Here is a 20,805-nt window from a genome sequence, read left to right as displayed (position 1 = left end):
TCACTTTTTTGTCACCTCCCTCCTCCTCTTCTCCCCTCTCTTCCTCCCTCCCTCTCTTCCTCCCTCCTCCTCTTCTCCCCTCTCTCCCTCCCCTCTGATGACAAACCCACCCGTCATACATTAACCCGACCCACCGCCCTCACCCATCAATCTTCCCGCTTCTTCCTCCTCCTCTTCCTCCTCTCTTTTATCTAACAACATTACGACACACACACACACACACACTCACATAACCCTGAGGTGCACCTGTGGTGAATGTGCTGTAGAATAACCGTTAATAAGTTAATGAGTCAGAAGTCACAAAATCAACCGTTTTCCTGTTGTTTTTGTGACCTTTGAACTGCTCAGGTTAGTTAATATCAAGGAAATCCATGAGATTGACGATAGTTTGTGCTGAAAATAAAGAGAAAGACACTGGAATCCTCTCAAAGCTTCTGTGTGTACGTTTTAACACAAGTGGACAAGACTAAAACTGTGTCTTTTCATAATCAGAGCGGCTAAAACGTGAATTAACTCGAACCCGTTTCACCCCAAACGACACAGAGACACAACATTTGTTTACCACAGTGTTGTAAAGACACACATGTGTCCATAGTGTGTGCTAAATCATAGATTTTAATTATGAACAATAATAATAATAATAACGTTATAACCTCACCGTCGCTTACATGTGAACTCTTTATTCATGTGCCGTTTATCTCACCTACATGCAGTCCTAGTGACCTGGGGTTTATAACGACCTTATTTAGGAAGTTTTATGGAAGATTATTCAGGATACTAATCTTCAGTCATCTTCCATTCACTCCTCGTCCTGATATAATCCTTCCGAACTGTCTCTCCTCCTCCTCCTCCTCTTCCTCCTCCTCCTCCTCCTCACAGGAAGCTGAATGGGCAGCTCAGGGAGAAAGAAAGAAAGAAAAAAGTGTTGAGGCTGCAGGAATCTCCCTGAACGGCTTAATCTGCAGAGGCTCTGCACTGATAGCCTCCTGCACACTGTTCCCTCCACAGGCTTCTCCAACAATGAGTGTCTGTCTGCGCACACACACACACACACACACACACACACACACACACACACGTGCCAGATAAAGAGACGTCTGTGTGTGTGTGTGTGTGTGTGTGTATAAATATGTGTTTCCATCCTCTCGATCTTTTTTAAAATGTCCCAGGTTGCTATTTTTTCCTCCGCCGTGATTGACAGCTCCTCTGTATGTATTTGTGTGTGTGTGTGTGTGTAAGAGTGTGTCATCATCTGAACCCGTGTGTCATTGTTGTGTAACAGCTTGTACCTGTAATTGTGGCCCACATGGTCACAGGAGTGTGTGTGTGTGTGTGTGGTGATCTCAGCTCGATCAAATGTCAGAGAATCTTAAGTGTGGCTTTTAAAGCACAACAGGCGTTGGAAATGTCAACACTTGAAGGCTCTATTACACTTTAAGCCTTCACTGCTGCTGTTGTTGTTGTTGTTGTTGTTGTTGTTGTTGTTGTTTATTTTTTTTAGTTTCATCTCCCTTTCATTGATGCTTTCACACAAACGTATATCAACCTCTTTGTCGAGTGATGAAACCTGTTAAACTCGTACGTCACATGTCGCACTTGCATGTTCATAAAAACAGAATATTTTAGTCGGATTTCGGTCCAAATCTAAACCTAAACGTCACTAAACGCAAGACTGAAAAAACAGGAATAAAACAGTATATGTTGTTAAACTTGTGCTCATGCCCGTCTTCCATATCTCCTTTATTCTATTATTTATGCTTTTCTTGTCCTGAATAATATGACACATGTTAATTGGGGCATAATGTGTTGTACGCTCGATGACATTCCTGAATTAAAAAAAATAATAATCAAGTTTTATTTTTATAGAAACATTCTGGACAGAATTCATCTCAGAAAAACAGCTGAAAAAATAAAACGATTGTTTTTATAAATGATTGTGTTCATAAAAACAGAAGCAGCAAATGTTTAGTCAGTAGTTCTTCATGCGTGTGTGCAGCACTGAGGACATTTACGAGGTGCCTTGAACGCATCTTGAAGCTGCTCCTTTTCGTGCTGCGGGATCACCTTTTTTTTTCCGCATTTGCGTCGATCGCGAGAGTGGCCCGACTTTACCGACCTCCTCCCTGACTTTATTTAATGTCGTAGACGTAGATGGAGCTCCATCATGAACCAACTCAGTCTGAACGGCCGTCCATTACTCAGTTCTGGCGCGACTACCTTCACAAATGTGATCCCGCGGCACAAGACTTCCCGTTCTGTGTGAAGATGCGTTCAAGAAACCTCGTAAATGAGTCTCAGAGAGAGAAAAGTCCTTTTATTGTCTCTTCTCTGCGTGACTTGGTCCATATTCCCGCTCATCTGCTGCTGATATGAACAAACCACTCGTACATTTGGAGATCCCGGCGCTCACGTCGTCGTTGTCATGGAGACCACGTCCTCCGCCTCTGCGCCCGTAAACTTATTGCACGGTTGTGTAATAAAAGAGCCATTGTTGCTATTGTATGCACATATGAGTTGATGTGTTTGCGGGGGGGGGGTGGGGGGTGTGACCTCCATAGAACCCCAACTAGACAACTGCGCGTGTCACTTCCTGTGGAATCATGAGTGAGCGATGCCATTGGCAGGCTATTGTTCCTGGGAGAGCGCGATAGCATCAGGGAATGTGTCCTAATGTTTGCAGATGGGTTTGCCGGAGCAACAATTACTCCTGGAGAACGTTCCCAACGGAGGAGTCGAGGGAGATAAGAGGCTGGGTGTGGAGGAGAGAGTGTGTGTGTGTGATGATCTGTTATTGTTTTAGTGTGTGTGTGTGTGTGTGTGTGTTTGTGTGTGTGTGTGTGTGTGTGTGTGTGTGCGTGCTGCTCCCACTCACATTCACAGAATCCACAATGGACAAGTTTTTCCAATTTCCTCCTCACTGATTCTCCTAAATTGCTTTTCTTTGTTTTACTGTTCATTTGTTGCTCATCACATCTTCATCCACAGACGAGGTGAAGGAAGGCCAGGCTCCTCCTCCTCCTCATCATCATTCTCATCCTTCTCCTCCTCCTCCTACATTTACTAGGGATATATATATATATATATATATATATATATATATATATATATATACATATATACATATGTGTGTGTATGTATATATATACATATATATGTGGGGGTGTATATATAATGAGGTTTAAGTAAACATCACCATTGTCCTTTTATGTATTTATTTTCTTATCATTTATTTATTCGATGAAACGGAGACGAATCACAGCGTCACTGCAGCGATTTAAAGCTCGTCTGTGTAAGATTTTCTGAAACCTTTCAAAGATCCCGACTCATTTGTCCCTGGCGGCAGAAAACGTCCGCTCCTCTGAAAACACGTGGACGGTCGTATGTGTTTCACATTAAATCAGTCGCACACTTGGTACAGTTTTCATTTTTAACTCTACACATGCGCTGTTGTTACGTTGTTTGTGTTCACAAAATGGGATTCAAATGGTGGCCCGTGTGCCAAATCTGGCCCAAAAGCAATGTCTGAGTGTCCCGGCTAGTGGTCACTCCAGAAATACAGAAATCCTGTTGTGTTGGATCGACGTTTATGGCTCACATGTGACATAATGTCTGTCTTATTTCAAAGAAAAACAAATGCTGTTGCTCATATTGTGCACCTTTTTTTGAATTGATGCTCTTTGAGTTATAACCCTTGTCAAATATGACAGAAGTTACTAATACAATACAAGTTTGAGCTCTTTGAGGTGTGTAAAAAGGACTGTATTTTTATTTTAAAGTGGAAAACATTACTGCTGGTGTCTCAGACTGTGTGGAGATAAAGTTCTTTTACTGTTTTTGTGCAGCTTTTGACGTACGTTGTGTACATTTGTCAACTCTTGCTTACAGGCTGTTGAAAATGTTTGGCCCAGCTAAATATCTCAGTTTGGAAACTGGCTGCTGGACCAAAAGACTGTAGAATGACGCGTTTCCTCTGTGTTTTTCTCTCCGACAGCCTCGGGGTGCGGCGGCTTCCTGGACGCCAGTGAAGCGGGTTACATCACCTCGCCCGGTTACCCTCTGGAGTATCCACCGCACCAGAACTGCCACTGGATCATCACGGCACCGGAGCCGTCGCAGCGCATCGTCCTCAACTTCAACCCACACTTTGAGATCGAGAGGCTGGACTGCAAGTAAGAGCGGGAACCTTCTAACCCTCCACTCACACAGACCCACTCACCCACCCACCACCGCCTGCTTCTTGCTGGATTCAACGTTTGAAACTTGACGTATTTAGACAAACTCTTGCAACTGACTCTTGCAGCTGGTTGTCATCATTAAACCTTCAGTGTTATCCTTCAGATTATCATTATATCCGTGGATTCTCGGTCATTTTTGAGGAGGTTAACGTGGTTTAAAACTCTTGAAACTTGGCACGGAGGTCAGGTCTGGTGAAAAAGCGATATTGGCATAGTTCGAGGACCCGTGTATCGCTAAAGGGCTCTATAGCGCCCCCTTAAGTTGAAAACAGGGGCCAAATTGAGTTCCAGCAAATTTCCCGAAACTTGGTTTTGAAATTTTTCGATTTGCATTCTACATAAATGAGTGAACAGTTATCATTATCATTATTAATATTATTGTTATTATTCTGTGGTTTTTCGATCTTTTTTGAGGGAGTTAACGAATACAAGTGAAGACGGAGTGAGGTCCGAGAACTGCGGCACTGCGCGGGCCCTTTCATGACTTTCAGTCCTCGTTGTTGTTGTTGTTGTTGTTGTTGTTGTTGTTATTTTTCTTCTGGTTGAGCGACGGTTGGTGTTGACATTTTCATTATTCCGCAGTCATTTCCTCCTGAAACACAGTGATGTTTAGTTGTTGTGTAATAACTCCAGTGCCAGTGGTTTTGTCTTGACCACAACAAGCAAACTTCTTAATCTTTCTCGCAATAATCCCTCGCCGTTAAGTAGTCGTGTGGTTTCTCTTTCTTTCTGTGAAATAATCGCTTCTTACACATTCTCACCATTACACACACACACACACACACACACATAATGTCCTGGAGGCTGCCCAGTGCAGCCACAGCCTGTTAATGCTGCCGCCTCCGGGGTAATGGAGTTTAAACGAGTTAAATTCCTTTGCTCAAGGGCACGTCTGCGGCACACAACCTCAGCAGTGCGGAGAAAAGAGAGGAAAACGACCCAGTTTCCACGAGAACCAGTCGTGTTGTGGTGAATTCACACAAAGAATGAGTCGCATGACTCAGCGATTATTCTGTTCCCTCTGGTTAAAGGCATAGTTCAGGGTTTTTTTGCAGTGTAGTTGCTTTTACTTTGCTGACAAGCTGCCTGAGACACGGACACTCCCCCTTTACTTTGTTCTTAATATGTCACAGTAACGTGAATTTAACTTGAATTCCTCACGTCCAACAAGCATGACTTCAGACCAGGTACAGGATTTAAGACTTAACAGAAGCAAATGACTTTGTCAAGTGTCATTTTGTGTGTGGAATTCTGTGAATTCTGAGATTAAAGTGGAAATCAAGAGAAGAAGAAGTCAGAAATTGATGAATAATATGCTAGAATTTGAAGATGCAAGACAGAATTTTAAGGAAAAAGTGAAATTTCTGTGAAAAAATGCAAGATTTCTGAGATTAAAGACATGATTCTGCAAGCCAGCATTTGGATATTTAAGTCAGAATTTTGTGGGGAAAAGTCAGAATTGGATGAATATATGCCAGAATTCTGAGATTAAAACAGAATTTTGAGGAAATAAAGTGAAATTTCTGAGGAAAAAAGTCAGAATTTGGTTAAAAAAAACTCCGCCCCCTTTGTGCAGTGACTCATGTGTTCATATGTCCCACCTGAGTCCCACTGGTACACGGAGGGTGACGGGAGCTGGAGTGGAAGTGTGTGTGCAGGCCAAACATTCGCTTCCTCCAGGCGGAAAAAAGACGATCCCAATAAAACCTCCTCCGTGGAGAAGTCTGAGTTTTCTCTCCGTCCGACCGTCTGCGCCGCACACGCCTCAGGCTGTGAGGAGGTGAACAGCTTATCAACAGCTCAGCTGCTGCTCTCTGTGTGTGTGTGTGTGTGTGTGTGTGTGTGTGTGTGTGTGACTCTGCGGTACTACTCGCTGCTAAAGGGAGGTCATTTTGCAATGTTTTAACATCAAATAACACGACACACGTGACACGTGTTTACCTTCACGGTCGTTCATGGAAGTTTTCATTTTTCTCGTGGGATTATAATTATAATTCTTTTAATTTCACGGATTAACCTCTGAGGTCTGTGTTTGACAAAGAGTCTCGTGATCGTTTAAAAGAGCGTATGATTCAGATTCTTCTCGTCTCAGATAAAAGGGAAGTGACCGTTGTAGCAGCTGCGCCTCCTTCTCTTTTTCTTCTTCTTCTTCAAAATGTCTTCCTGCTTCTTTTATTTTTATCTCCTCGTCGTGTCCACACTCGCACGTACGCAGCCTGGCATTTTGTGACTTTTATATCCTCACGTGACAGTTTAAGGACATGTTGTAGGTTTTGAGGTATGAGGATGAGATAGACTGAAGCTCGGGGACAATCTCACAGCATTTACAGACTAGGATTAGGAACACGTGTGGAAATCCTTTCGCAAACGAGATAAAATAAGGAAATAAGACAAAATTTGGGGGAAAATATGCCAGAATTCTGAGATTACAGTCGTCATTCTGACAAAAGATGCCAGAATTATGACATTAAAGTGAAAATTCTGAGGGAAAAAAGTCCAAAATTTTAGATGAAAGTCAAAGAATCTGACTAAACTATGCCAGAATTCTGAGATTAAAATCAGAATTCAAAAGAAAAAGTCTGAAGTTTTTCTCAGAATTCTGACTTTAATGTCACATTTCTGTTATTTGTTTCCAAATAATATTCCCATATGGCCCTAATCCTCTTCCTCACAGATTACACACATTCCCACAAACCCGTTTACACCCGTTTTTAAATGAGGTCTAAATCTCCGCCGCGGCGTTTTCGCTCCCCTCAGTCGTCCACTTCTCCGACCTTCCAGCGATAACCCCCACATTTTAAAGGGCCATTAGAGAAATGTGAGATTGTGCCAACATTTATTTATGCATAACCTCTAAAAACTAATGTGTTTGCCCTCCTGTGTTTCATGCTGGAAGCATTTTCCCTCCGGCTTTAGAAAAAGCAGCAGCAGCAGCAGCAGCAGCAGCAGCAGCAGCAGCAGCAGCAGCAGCAGCAGCAGCAGCAGCAGCAGCAGCAGCAGCAGCAGGAGGTTGAAAGGAGCCGGAGTGCGGCGAGATATCGTCACATGTTACGCTTTTTACCTCGATTGATCCCAACCCTGTAGTGATGTTATGGGTTTCTTCCTTTTCTGGCCTGTGTGATTAGGCACGGCAGAGAGTGTGTGTGTGTGTGTGTGTGTGTGTGTGAGGCTGAAGGGAGCCACAGGCGTGCAGCGGTGCAGCGGCGCAGGGCTCGCCGTCTCGGTCCAGGTTGGAAATCCGCGTGACAGCTGGACTTACAGGGGGGGGAAACATGGTGTCGACTGCTGATCGCGGCAACACGGCTCAGACGTGATAACGTGGATATAAAGGCTGTAAATGGACACGTGTTTTCAGTGGACACGCTTACGTGTGCACACTCACAGGGATAGTTGGCGTTAATCTCACTGAAAACAGAGTGACAGAGGATTCGTAGAATAAAATTCACATCATCTTAAGTCCGTCATGTCTCAAGAATAACGTTTGGTGCTTTTTTTTGGCCTGAAAACCGATGTTTGTAAAGCGCTCGCTCTCGCGCACCAAAGTCCATAGAGAAAATCGAGGATTTTACGCCACAGCGCACAGGAGTCGTTCATCCACCGTCGCTTTCGTCACTCACTTCTTATATGTTATTTTTGTGAATTCGGCATTTAAAACTCTTCACTCAGATTAACCTCAGTGGCACAAAGTGACCACACGAGGCAGCGGCAGACCTGCAGCCGCTGGGTCAATTGGAGCTAAAATCAGCAGTTTTCTCTATGGGGTTTGGTTTGGTTTGCAGACTTTAGTTTGGTGAGATAGATATTGCAGACTGAAGCAGGTGTAGATGGCTGGAGTGGAACTATCCCTCTTTAAGCATGCATCCTGTCTGTGTGATGGTGCTCACACCCCCCCCCCCCCGGGGCCACACTTTAGGGCCTTATAAAAACGCAGAGAAGTGCTCGGTCAGCACACACAGTGAGGGTGGACTAATGTCCCCCCCGTCCAGCTGCTGATGTGTCCCTCACGGAGCGAGTCTGAGTGGCGGGAGAGCGCTGGCAGAACCGCAGCTCGACTGCGTCTGAGGTGGCACTTTAATTCCGGGGGAGTCCGGCCGCGTGCCAAATAGCTCTTACCTCAGGGCTGCAGCCGATTGATGTGAAGTAAATGTAATAAAGGCTAGATGAAATATCAGGCCCATATCTCTAATGCAATCTGCCATCACCAGGCCCCAGGATAGAGCAGAGAGGATTCTACCTCCTTCTCTCTCTCTCTCTGTCTCTCTCTGTCTCTCTATCATTCTGTCTCTCGTTGTCTCTTTGCTTCATCCTCCCGCCCTTTCTTTCTTTCTTTCTTTCTTTCATCCATCTCTTCTCCCCTCTTTGTTCTCTCGTTCTCGCAACAGGAGGAAGTGTTTTATTTTTACTTGAATTAAACATTGGACACACACACACACACACACACACACACACACGAACAAACGCGCCATAAAGCTGTAGTCATTCATGAAGATCAATTTCTTCCACCGTCAGTTTTATTTTCTTTACATATATATATATATATGTATATATATATATATATACATATATATGTATATACATATATATATGTGTGTATATGTTATGTGTTAAAAACAACACACATTTTACGTAAAATATTGTGACTAAAATGTTCTAAAAATATGTCACAAATGTAAAAAAAAGTACAAACTTTACTTAAATGATTGTGACGTACAACGTTACATCTCAAAAAAACATGACGTACGTGAAGAAAATGTTGCAATTTTACTACTAAAGTTACCAAAAAAAAGTACAAAATCAGCTAATGTTACAAAAAACATCTAATTGTTGTGTTTTTGAACCAGATTTCTAAAGTTACAAACATTACTCAAACATTTTGAAGTCTTGGACTGACTGGGAAGATGCAGCTCCTCGCTGTAGCTCTTCAGAATAAAACACTAGGACTGTGTGATGGTGAGGTAGACAGCATTTTCAAGTCGTGTGTGTGTGTGTGTGTGTGTGTTAATACCCAGAGGGGCAGCAGAGAGAGGTGTGTGGGATCAATGTCTGTATTCCGCTTGTAATGGGAAATCGATAAATGATCAGCAGCGGCTGTGGGGGAAGATGAAGAGGAGGAGGAAGAGGGGGGCGGTGGTTGGGGTTGAAAGGTCAGACCGATGAGTCGTCAGGAGTCACGGCTGAAGGGAGGTCAGGTTCTGATCCGTCACTATCAGGACAAGATCACGGTCATGTTCCACAGCTGTAACAGCTGTAACAGTGATGGACTCTCACACCAAACCCCACTGAGAACATCAGCGATGTTACCGTCACAGCACAGAGGAGCTGTCCATGACCTGCTGCCTCCATCACTGACTCCAACTGTGTTGCTTTGTGACTTCAGCATTTCAAAAACCTTCTTCAGATGTACGTCAGTGACGCACGCTGACCACACGAGGCAGCGGCGGACCAGCAGCACTCGTGTCCCCGTGAGCTAAAAACGCTGATGTTTGGTGTGAGAGAGAGAGAGAAACATGCTCATATCTCTCAGGACACATCTTAACTCCTGGTCTGAGCAGGATCTCACAAATGAATCGTTGCTAACATCATCAGTAAATCTCACAGGGGAGTGGAGGGAGGGGGGGAGTGGAGGGAGGGAGGGAGGGAGGGAGAGGGAAGCCATTGTCCAACTCTCTCTCTTATAACGTGTCTTTGTCGTAATCCTGCGTTACGGAGGAGGCGGCGACGGTGAAGAGGCTTTGAGCCGGAGTTACACCTGCTTAGAGCTGTAAGTGACACATGCTGAGGGAACACACACGCACACACACACACACGCACACACACATACACGCACACACAGACGCACACATGTACACACTCTGTATCACCAAACACTGAGGATAAAAGGCCCCGCCAAAGAGCTGAGAGTCTAATTAGGTTTTAATTGATTTTGGAGTGGGTCTCTCTCTCTCTCTCTGTGTGTCTGTGTGTGCGTGTGTGTGTGTGCGTGTGTGTGTGTGTGTGTGTGTGTGTGTGTGTCTCGCTCCTGTCTTGGATTAGCGTCGGTGAGTGAGTGAACGTTCCTCAGATGTGATTATTGACCTGTTCGCTCAGCTTCTCCCCAGGCTCTGATGAATACATGCATGAGGACCTGACGTGCGTCTGTCTCTCACACACACACACACACACACACACTTCAGCACATTCCAGGACACACACACACACACACACACACACTTCATATCCGTCCACATCCAGATTCCATTAGGAGTTGTTTTGACCCAGACTCCGGCCGTCTATTCCCAGATTTCTGTGTCTGTCTGTCTGTCTGTGTTTATACAGAGACATTATGGGACAGTTTTGTCCCATCCGTCCCACACACACACACACACACACACACACAGAGACACACACAGAGACACACACACTCGTTTCCCCCGTGGAGAATATGTGGAACAGAGGGAGAGAGGTTACTGAGAGTAAAAAGCCTTCAGGGTCAGTAACTGTGCACCAGTCCAGACATGTCCTCTCTTCCTCTCCTCTCATGTGTCCTTCCCTCCCTCCCTCCCTCCCTCCCTCCCTCCTACATAACGACTAATTGCCTTTCACACCTTTGTCGCAGCCTCGACGGGAAGACAAATGTGATGATATGGATTATATTTTAGAGCTGATCGATTATCGAAATGTATCGAATCACAGGCGCAAAATGTGTGTCAAACAAATGACCATTTAAAAAGAAATAAAACAGTGTGAATCATGAGATTAAAGTTGGAATTCTGAGGAAAATGTCTGAATTTTGAGATTAAAGTTAGAAAGTGGGAATTTTGAGATTAAAGTCCAAATTCTGAGTTAAAGTTAGAAAGACAGAATTCTGAGATTAAAGTTAGAAAATCGGAATCCTGGGATTAAAGTTAGAAAGTCAGAATTTTGAGAGTCAGAATTCTGAGATTAAAGTTAGACAGTGGGAATTCTGAGATTAAAGTCAGAATTGAGATTAAAGTTAGAGCTGGGAATTCTGATAAAATCGGGATTTTGAGATTAAAGTAAAAAAAATGGGAATTCTGAGTTTAAAGTTGGAATTTTGAGAGATTGAAGTCAGAAAGGCAGAATTCTGAGTTTAAAGTTATAAAGTCAGTGATATAAATGCACTTTAAACTGATTTTGATGTTTAGTTAAGCTTCTCTGCCGTTATTTCCCTCATTGTGTCGCGAGACTTCCTTTTTCTGGTGAGATTTAATGCCTAATGTGTATATTCCTGTTAAGTTAAAAGCTGTTTTAATGATATTATACAAAGACAAAATAATCCACATCTCTCATCATGGTGAAATCCTGCAGATGGGAGAATACATTGTGTTTGTAAACAGAGTCTAAAAACAGTCAAATCATCATAATGTGGGCGTATTTATTTCAAACTTACTGTAAACACATAAATCTTAAGGTAAGAGCTGTAAAAAGAGGTTAAAAAGCTCTCCCATGTCCCGCCTGTGGGTCGTGACCTCGTCTCACTCACTCACTCACTCCTGATATAGAATAAACACAACATACGTTTATATTATACTCACTTCATATTTATAGGCCTGTGTGGCCTTCAGGGGGGCCACGCCCCCTCTGCTGTAAACACTTCTGTCATCTCGCTGTGCGCTTCTTTAATGTCGGGGCGTTTTCCTTCTGTGGCAGGGGAGAGAGAAGAGGAAGAAGAGGAAGAAGAGGAGGAAGAGGAGGAAGAGGAGGAGGGCGGAGAAATTGAATGTGATTTATGTTTTGAGCAGAGTCTGCCGCTGTGACCTTTATGTCATGGATCCTTTTTTATTAGTCGCCTCCGACATCGTTCTCACAGTGATCGATTATTTAAAGCTGCAAACTTCAGTTGATTAATGTTGTTGTTTGTTTGTCGAGTGCAGCGCGACACAAACACACAAACGAGTGACTTGTAACGCAGAGTCACTAAAGTTAAAAAAAAGACTTGTTCACAGAATCCTTCAGTACTTCCTGCATGAGTCTGTAAAAAAACAACAACAATAAAACAGCATGAATACAGAGATTAAAGTCAGAACGTTGCAATTCTGAGATTAAAGTTGGAAATTCTGAGATTAAAGTTGGAAATTCTGAGAAAAATCGGAATTCTGAGATTAATGTCTTTAAATTGTAATGCTGAGAAAAAGTCGGAATTCTGAGATTAAAGTCATAAATTTGGAATTCTGAGATTAAAGTCGTAACATCTGAGAAATGTCAGAATTCTGAGATTTAAATCAGAAAGTGGGAATTCTGAGATTAAAGTCAGAAAGTTGGAATGCTGAGGAAAAATTAGAGTTCTGGATTAAATTAAGAAAGTCAGTTCAGTTCAAACGAGTGACAAATACAAGGCATACAAGAAAGAATATCTAGAATAAGCAACAGAAAATAAGGTATAAAAATAAACACATTCTCATCTTTGCTTTAGTTCAGTCGTAAAAGTCGTGACGATGATTCCACGAGACGAGGAGAAAACACGGTACGAGCAGCGGCTATTGTTTCGTGTTTGTGTGGAAGACGTCTCCTCGGGCTTTAATGAAGGCCAGGACACAGGACACAGGACACAGGACACAGGAAACAGAGGCGGTGACGTGTTACACGTATGTAAATGACGTCCTCACACGCTCTGAGGATCCGCCTCAGTCTCTTCATCCTCAGTGACATCGAGAGAAAACACTCGACGCCTCGGATCGGCCTCGGTTTCATTTTAACTGCCGACATAAAGCATTCATCGGGAGCGTCGAAAATGACACAAAGGATTAACGCGTAATCTGCTGCGGGCGCGTCACGGGTCGCCGTGATTTATTCTGTTTATGCCGGTTAAAAAGAGCAACAGCTGTTGTGGAGTATGAGGAAACCAAACTTGGCCCAGCTCAGACACTTGAAGCTTTCAGCTGAAATGTTTCCCCCTCCTCCTCCTCCTCCTCCTCCTCCTCCTCCCTCCTTTCTTTCTTTCTTTTTCTCTCTCCTTCTTTTCTCACACAAACACACAAACCAGTAAACAATGAACTCACTGTGTCGCTTCTTTATGATTCTTTTGATGATGCAGAAGAAGCCGAGATAAAGAGAATGTTTGGGCGAAGTCAAAAAAAAAAAAAGCCTGAAAAGGAAAAAACTAATCTTGGCAACGAGAAAAATAACTGGTTTGTGGCTTTAAATGATGCTTTAAATAAGTGAATTCACTGTCACAGATTGCTGTGTGCAAATATGAGAAACATTAATAAGTCAATATTTATAGTTTTGCCGTTTTTCCTCATTTCTAGTAGTTAAATAAGATTAGTTTTGCTTATACATAAATACATCTCTCAAATTTTTGGTAATTTTTTTCATTATTAAGTAAACTTTTCTTGCACAAAAGATTATTTTTGCTTGTAATAATTACAACTTTCTTTAATTTGTTTTTCCTCATTTTAAGGACTCCTTTGGTAATTCTAGTTGTTAAGTAAACATTTCTTACTTGTCTGAATTTATTTGCTTTTAATAAGTAAAATTTTCTTAAATTCTGGTCCATTTTTTTCTGGTTTTTGGCTTGTTTTTCCTAATTTTAAGGAAATAACAGCCTGGTTTAAAGAATTCTAGCCAAGAAATGTTTTCTTTCCCCATTGGATTTTTTTATTTCTTTATTTCTTTATTTAAAATTTAAGAATATTTGACATATTTCTAGTAGCTATAGGTAAATGTTTCTTACATGAGAGACTTGTTTTGCTTGTAATAATTATAATTTTGGCTATTTTTGTCCTGTTTCGTCTTTTTAAGGAACATCACAGTCTAGAAGTGGTTAAAATTAGAAGCTAATTTAAAGAATTTAAGAATATTTGGCCGTTATAGTAAACGTTTCTTACATGAAAGAATTGAATTGCTTGTATTAAGTCCAACTTTCTTAAATGTTGGTAATTTTTTTGCCTGTTTGTAACTCATTTTAAAGCAAATTGCTTTAAAGTCTGAAAGCGGTTCGATTTTCTTTCTTTTCTCAAAACAGGAACATTAAAAATCACTTTCAGAAAGAATATCTGGCCTATTTCTAACCGGGCTGTTTTTTACAGTGCACGTGCTGCTCCCGCCCTGATGGGGACTCTAATAAACCATAAGTGCCTCTGAAATATTAACTAGATGCTACGAGTGAAATCCCTGCAGATCCACAGATCCTGCCATCTTCAATCTCGCCCCCAAAAACAAATAGCACTCTCTCTCTCTCTCTCTCTCTCTCTCTCTCTCTCTCGCTGTCCGCCGTCCTCGTCTCCCCGTGCGTCCCCCCCTCCCTCCCTCCCTCCCTCCCTCTGCGCTCGTGTCCATCACAGATTCATACTTACAGATGACTGGGGCCAAACCGCTGACCACAGCCCGTCTGGACTGGACCCTTCCAGAGCGGCATCGATCTGAAACATCAGACCATAACTAACGTCCGTCCGTCTGCGCTCGCCCAAGCCAAAGTCAAGCGTCAATACACATTTGTGAGGGGGAGATGTAGCTGAGACGAGATCGTCCGGCCGTGTTTGTGACCTGTGAAACATAAATACACAAGCGGAGGCTAAATTAATCATAAAGCTTTTAAAATCATAGTAGTTTTCACTCTCGTCGTCACAATCCAGCCTGAGGAGAAACTCATTTGAACGGCTTAAAAAACCCTCACCCTCAAAATGACGTGTTATTAAGAATTCAAAAATGAAGAAATGTTGTGTTTTTGCTACTACTGCTAACGCTACAACTGATATGAACATATTTATAGCAAATATGTTCAATTTCTGTCCATAAACATTGATTTAAAGTGAGTAATACGTTGAGTATACAACACACAAATGTGTCCACTATGTGTCAGTGTGTATGAAAATGCTGTGTTCATGTAAAAATGTAATGGTATGTAAGTTTAAAACCCAAAATTCCACTACAGATAATGACTTCCTGTGTTTTTTGGGGGCGGAGCTTTGACTAGAGGACGGACAGGAGTAGACAGACTGTAGCTTTAAGCACTGAGATAACAAAAATGATCCACAAGCTCAAATAATTCTCTGTGATTTACACTGAATGACAGTTTTCCCCGTCCTCGCTTGTCTGAAGCTCGGCTTTGTTGTGAAGTGGTCGGACTTCTTCTTTTTTTGTCGGAAGCCGAGCAGCAGATGGTTGTGTCGCGCACGGCGAGCGGCGACAGCCGAGCAGAGGAGTTTAAGAGCCGGTTAACTGCACGGAGAGTGACACCACAGTGCTTTGGAAATGCTACAGTCGTTAATCAGGGAAACAAGCGACTGTACTCGGGATTCTCCCTCATTCTGAGCTGCAGTTACAACCACGACATGACAGTAACATCACAGTAAACAGTAAAAAGATCCACGCTCGTTTATCATCAAAGTACAAGTATTACAAGACCACGCAAGGAAAACTCTGATATTTACTCACATGTCACTTCTTTATATATATATAATATACTAAAGCAGCTGATGGAGATTATTTACTCTACCTACTTTCACTACTACTACTACTACTACTACTTTCACTACTACTACTACTGCAACTTCTATTACTACTACTACTACTACTTTCACTACTACTACTACTACTGCAACTTCTATTATTACTACTACTACTTCTACTTTTACTACTACTACTACTGCAACTTCTATTATTACTACTACTACTACTACTGCAACTTCTATTACTACTACTACTACTACTACTACTTTTACTACTACTACTGCAACTTCTATTATTACTACTACTACTTCTACTTTTACTACTACTACTACTGCAACTTCTATTATTATTACTACTACTACTACTACTTTTACTGCTACTACTGCAACTTCTATTATTACTACTACTACTACTTTTACTACTACTACTACTGCAACTTCTGTTACTACTACTGCAACTTCTATTACTACTACTACTACTACTTTTACTACTACTACTACTGCAACGTCTATTACTACTACTACTACAACTACTTTTACTACTGCAACTTCTATTACTACTACTACTTTTACTACTTTTACTACTACTACTACTGCTCCTACTTCTATTACTACTACTACTGCAACTTCTATTATTACTACTGCAACTTCTATTACTACGACTATCACTACTACTACTGCAACTTCTATTACTACTACTACTACTGCTACTGCTTCTATTACTACTACTACTGCAACTTTTATTACTACTACTACTGCTACTGCTTCTATTACTACTGCTGCTGCTGCTGCTGCTGCTGCTGCTGCTGCTGCTGCTGCTGCTGCTGCTGCTGCTGCTGCTGCTTGATCTTGTGTGTATAGTGTTGGAGGAATGAGACGCAGCACTGTGAGCTAATTCTGGATCAGCCAGGTGGACTCTTTCTCTCCGTGTGTGGCTTTGTCTCTCTATCACACACACACATGCAGGCACACACACACACGCACACACGCACACACACACACACACACACACGCACACACACGCACACACACACACATGCACGCACACACACTCACACACACACACACACACACACACACGCACTGACCTCACGGTTAACTATGTGCTTTTATAGTTCAGGGTCAGTCGCCGGGTCAAAGGTCACAATGAGCCGAGAGCTCAAGCATGTGGAAGCTAAAGGAGCAAAGAGTCTTCACGGTTATTCACCTGAATTCCTTCCTCGCCTCCTCTCCTCGTGTCCTCACCCCTCACTCTCTCACCTCTTTATTTATTTTTTCACGAGTGTCTCTCTGTCTCTCTGTCTCTCTGTCTCTCTCCCTGTCTCCCTCTCTCCCCCCGTCTCTGTCTCTCTGTCTATTTTTGGGCGTCTCCTCTGATCAATCCTTGCTGCTGCTCAGTGTTTTCTTCCCCGGGATCAAAAGCCTCGCAGATCTTCTCGCCTCGGTTTATTGATATTAAGTTGAGCTGAGGGAAAGCGGCGCTTTGAGTCAAAGGCAGGACTGCGAGCGATAAATGTGAAAGTTCCTAAATGTTGTGCTTTGATACCGCGTTCTTTCCCAAGGCTGAACTCACACCTGTCTGTTTTTTATTAGCTCGCCGGGGTTACGTAACACCGCAGCCGTCCGTCTATGTTTATCTCAGCTCCGCTTTCATCTCCTCGCTGCTCTTAATCCCGGTCTCGCTGAATGGAAGCAGATGAAAATAATCCCCCCCCCCCCCCTGTCTTCTCTCGCCCCGCCTCTTAGGTACGACTTCATCGAGATCCGCGACGGCGCGCTGGAGAGCGCCGACGTCCTGGGCCGACACTGCAGCAACATCGCGCCGGCGCCGATCATCTCCTCTGGCCCCTCCCTCCGGATCAAATTTGTCTCCGACTACGCCCACCAGGGGGCGGGCTTCTCTCTGCGCTATGAGATCTTCAAAACAGGTGAGCCAATGTCAAAAATGACCTTTAAATGACCTTTAAAATGGACCAATGTTTGGTTTTTAAATGCCCAATATCAATACTTCAAAACCAAGGTGTCAAACACGTGGCCCGCGGGCCACATCCGGCCCCCCATTCCATTTAACATGGCCCTAATGTGTTATTTCTGTATGTTTCTTAAATTAATAGATTCATTTTCCATCAAAAATAAGTTGTAAATTCTTAACTACTTATCGTTCCATCTCAAAACAACTAAGTAAGTAAGTAAAGCTTTATTTATTTAGCACTTTTAAAAACAGCAATTTACAAAGTGCTTATACATACAGAATAAAAACAAAAGAAATATGACGCGAAATAACGCCCCCTGCTGACAAAACTAGACACTCGGTGGCCCCCAGGTCATTTGACTTTAAGACCCCTGCTTTAAACAGCACGGAAAACTTTATCGGTCGAATTAATTGTGAGTTTATTTGAAGTGATATTTACTAAATCCAGCAGAGTTTATGTGTTAATATTTACAATTTAAAGTCAAGTTTACTAAATATTAACGAGATATTTCAGGTATAATGGATTTTAACCACTTTAAAAAAAGTCAAGTATGCGTCAGATTAAGTCTACAACAACTTAAGAACATGTCCCACGTCTTTTTCTCACTGTGAGACAGACTTTTCCAACAGGAAACTGAAGTTTGTAAAGCGCTCACTCTCCCACACCAAAGCCCATAGAGAAAATCAGCGATTTTAACGTCACAGCACACAGGAGCTGTTGATCCACTGCTGCCTCCGTCACTAAGTTCAAATGTGTTATTTTGTCAATTCGGCATTTGAAATTCTTTGTTCAGATTCACCGCAGTGGCACAAAGTGACCACACGAGGCAGCATTCCACCCGCTGCAGACCAGCAGCCCCTGTGTTCTGTGAGCTAAAAACGCTCATTTTCTCAATGAGGTTTGGTGCGGGAGAGCGAGTGATTTACAAACTTCACTTTCAAGCTAAAATATTGTTATTGTAATATGAAAATATTACTTTACACTTTATACAACAACTGTTAAACTTAAAGGGAGAGTTCAGGGTTTTTTTTTCTGTTTAAAAACTATGTGTGCTGCACATTAACGCTTTTTTTTGTCTTTGTTGTGCGTTAATGGCCTGAAACTGGGCGCTCACTCACCCCGACACTCTCACAACAGTTTTACATCAGCAGAGGCAGCCGAGCATGACCACAGAACTTACACAGTCCAGTCTGCTCAACTACGCTAACGCCGCCTCGAAGCATGTGAGGAATGCTGCCTTAATTGTACCAGGATCAGCTTCCTCTGGGGAGATGGAGAGGGTCAGGGAGTGGGTGGTGGTGGAGGAGGAGGAGGAGGAGGAGGATGGAGAGAGCTGCGAGGCAGCCTGGTGCAGCACCGAAGGTTAAAGGTTTATCGGTGGAGACAGAGGCGGGAGATTGTGAGTCGAAATGGAATTTTTCTCAAGGTCAGCGAAGAGCACGAGGTGATGTCTGCTGTCTGTGCAGGTCAGGTGGTGCAGGGCGTATTGTTCTGGTGTGTGTGTGTGTGTGTTACTCGTCAACAAGACATTTAAATCTACATTGTTGTTGTTTTCTGGCCATAAAAAACATAGTTTGTTGGTTTTAACGCCTTTAACTTTCAATTCAGAGCAAAACATCAGTCTTGGTTCATCATTTATAATACATTTTTGTTAATTAGGAAGATATTTTTGCAATATTTCACCATTTTATCATATTTTCTTTGAAAACTAAGTCCATTTTTTAACATTAGGAACAGGTTTTTATGACATTTCACCATTTTATCATCTTTCTTTGATATACTCTGTCTATTTTTTAACAGGATCATGTTTTTATGACATTATTTCACTTTTTGACGTCCTTGATGTGACATGACTTGACGTGTTCCCTGTGTATGTGCACAAATCAATTTTGTGCACATGAGAATCAGTCAGAATCTGGATTATATTGTGAATTACAGGAATATCTCCCCATGTTTTTAGTCTCTGTTTTTAGCTTTACTTTAACGGTGTTTTCACGTTAAAACCATTAAATAAAAGGTTCAAATCGCTCCAAAATAAAAGTTTCCCTCTCACGTCTTAAATTTTCTCTGCTTCTGTGACCCAGATGTTCAGCTCTGTTACCAAGGCCACCAGTTTGACCCTGCACTGTCTGTGTGTGTGTGTGTGTGTGTGTGTGTGTGTGTGTGGAGGACACGGTTGTCATGGCGTTAACAGGATCCCGGCGTCTGAATTCAGAGAGATTGTGTCACTGTAGGTGTTGGCGTCACACGAGTGGGTGGTTCCACTCAGGTTTGTTTGTGTGTGTGGGTGGAGTGTGTGTGTGTGTGTTTGACACACAGAGAGAGAGAGAGAGAGAGAGTGAAATGTATCTAGGACGTCTAATTGAGGCCATGTGTTAATTGTGGTGTTTCCAGCGCCTGCACTCCCTCTCTCTCTCTCCCTCTCTCTCTCTCTCTCCCTCTCTCTCCCTCTCTCTCCCTCTCTCTCTCTCTCTCTCTCTCTCTCTCTCTCTCTCTCTCCCCCTCTCTCCCTCTCTCGCCGGGGCCACGGGTTTCCACTAAACGCCGCTTTCAACTTGTGACGGGAACACAGTGATCCCGGCTGAGATGAGTTTATTCACCAGAGAGGAAGTTAATTGCACTGACATTTACTCTTTTTTCTTTTCTTTTTTTTTTTGCCTCCATTAATGGATTTTTTAGCTGCATTTTTTCGCCTAATTATAATTTTCCAACTTTGGAAGACGACGAGTGGCACTTATGCTGTTGTGCTGCTTTCACGCTGTGACGGTAATCCTAGATTACGGTGGAGCGCAGTATTGGTGTGTGTGTGTGTGTGTGTGTGTGTGTGTGTGTGTGTTTGTGTGTGTTTGTGTGTTTTTAGGGTGCGTCCGAGCTGAGATAGAAATCACAGAACAAAGCTGGGAGGTGTGTGCGTGTGTGCGTGTGTGTGTGTGCAGCTTCCTTCCCATCTTTAACAGACAGTACTGTAACTGTCTGTATAACTATAAACTAATGATACTGTCGCTTGTTTTTGTTTTGGGGGGGGGGTTTGAAAAAGCAATCTGTTTGTGTCACCATCAGTGTGTGTGTGTGTGTGTGTGTGTGTGTGTGTGTGTGTGTGTGTGTGTGTGTGTGTGTGTGTGTGTGTGTGTGTGTGTGTGTGTGTGTGTGTGTGTGTGTGTGTGTGTGTGTGTGCGTGCGTGTGTGTGTGGAGGCCCACAGTGCAGC

General features: G+C 42.8%; 1 protein-coding gene across 3 annotated transcripts in view; it reads left to right on the top strand.

Moving 5' to 3' along the window:
• nrp2a (neuropilin 2a) overlaps nt 1-20,805 on the top strand; it is a 70,442-nt gene that overhangs the window by 636 nt on the left and 49,001 nt on the right. For all 3 annotated transcript variants that reach the window (XM_058612364.1, XM_058612366.1, XM_058612365.1), the window contains exons 2-3: nt 3,992-4,169; nt 17,372-17,553. In XM_058612364.1, the coding sequence (XP_058468347.1) occupies nt 3,992-4,169; nt 17,372-17,553 (360 nt within the window). The remainder of the gene's footprint in view (nt 1-3,991; nt 4,170-17,371; nt 17,554-20,805) is intronic.

This window comes from Solea solea, chromosome 2 (genome assembly GCF_958295425.1).
Source record: "Solea solea chromosome 2, fSolSol10.1, whole genome shotgun sequence".
NCBI classification, from domain to species: Eukaryota; Metazoa; Chordata; class Actinopteri; order Pleuronectiformes; family Soleidae; genus Solea; species Solea solea.
This window is presented reverse-complemented; position numbering and strand designations above follow the sequence as displayed.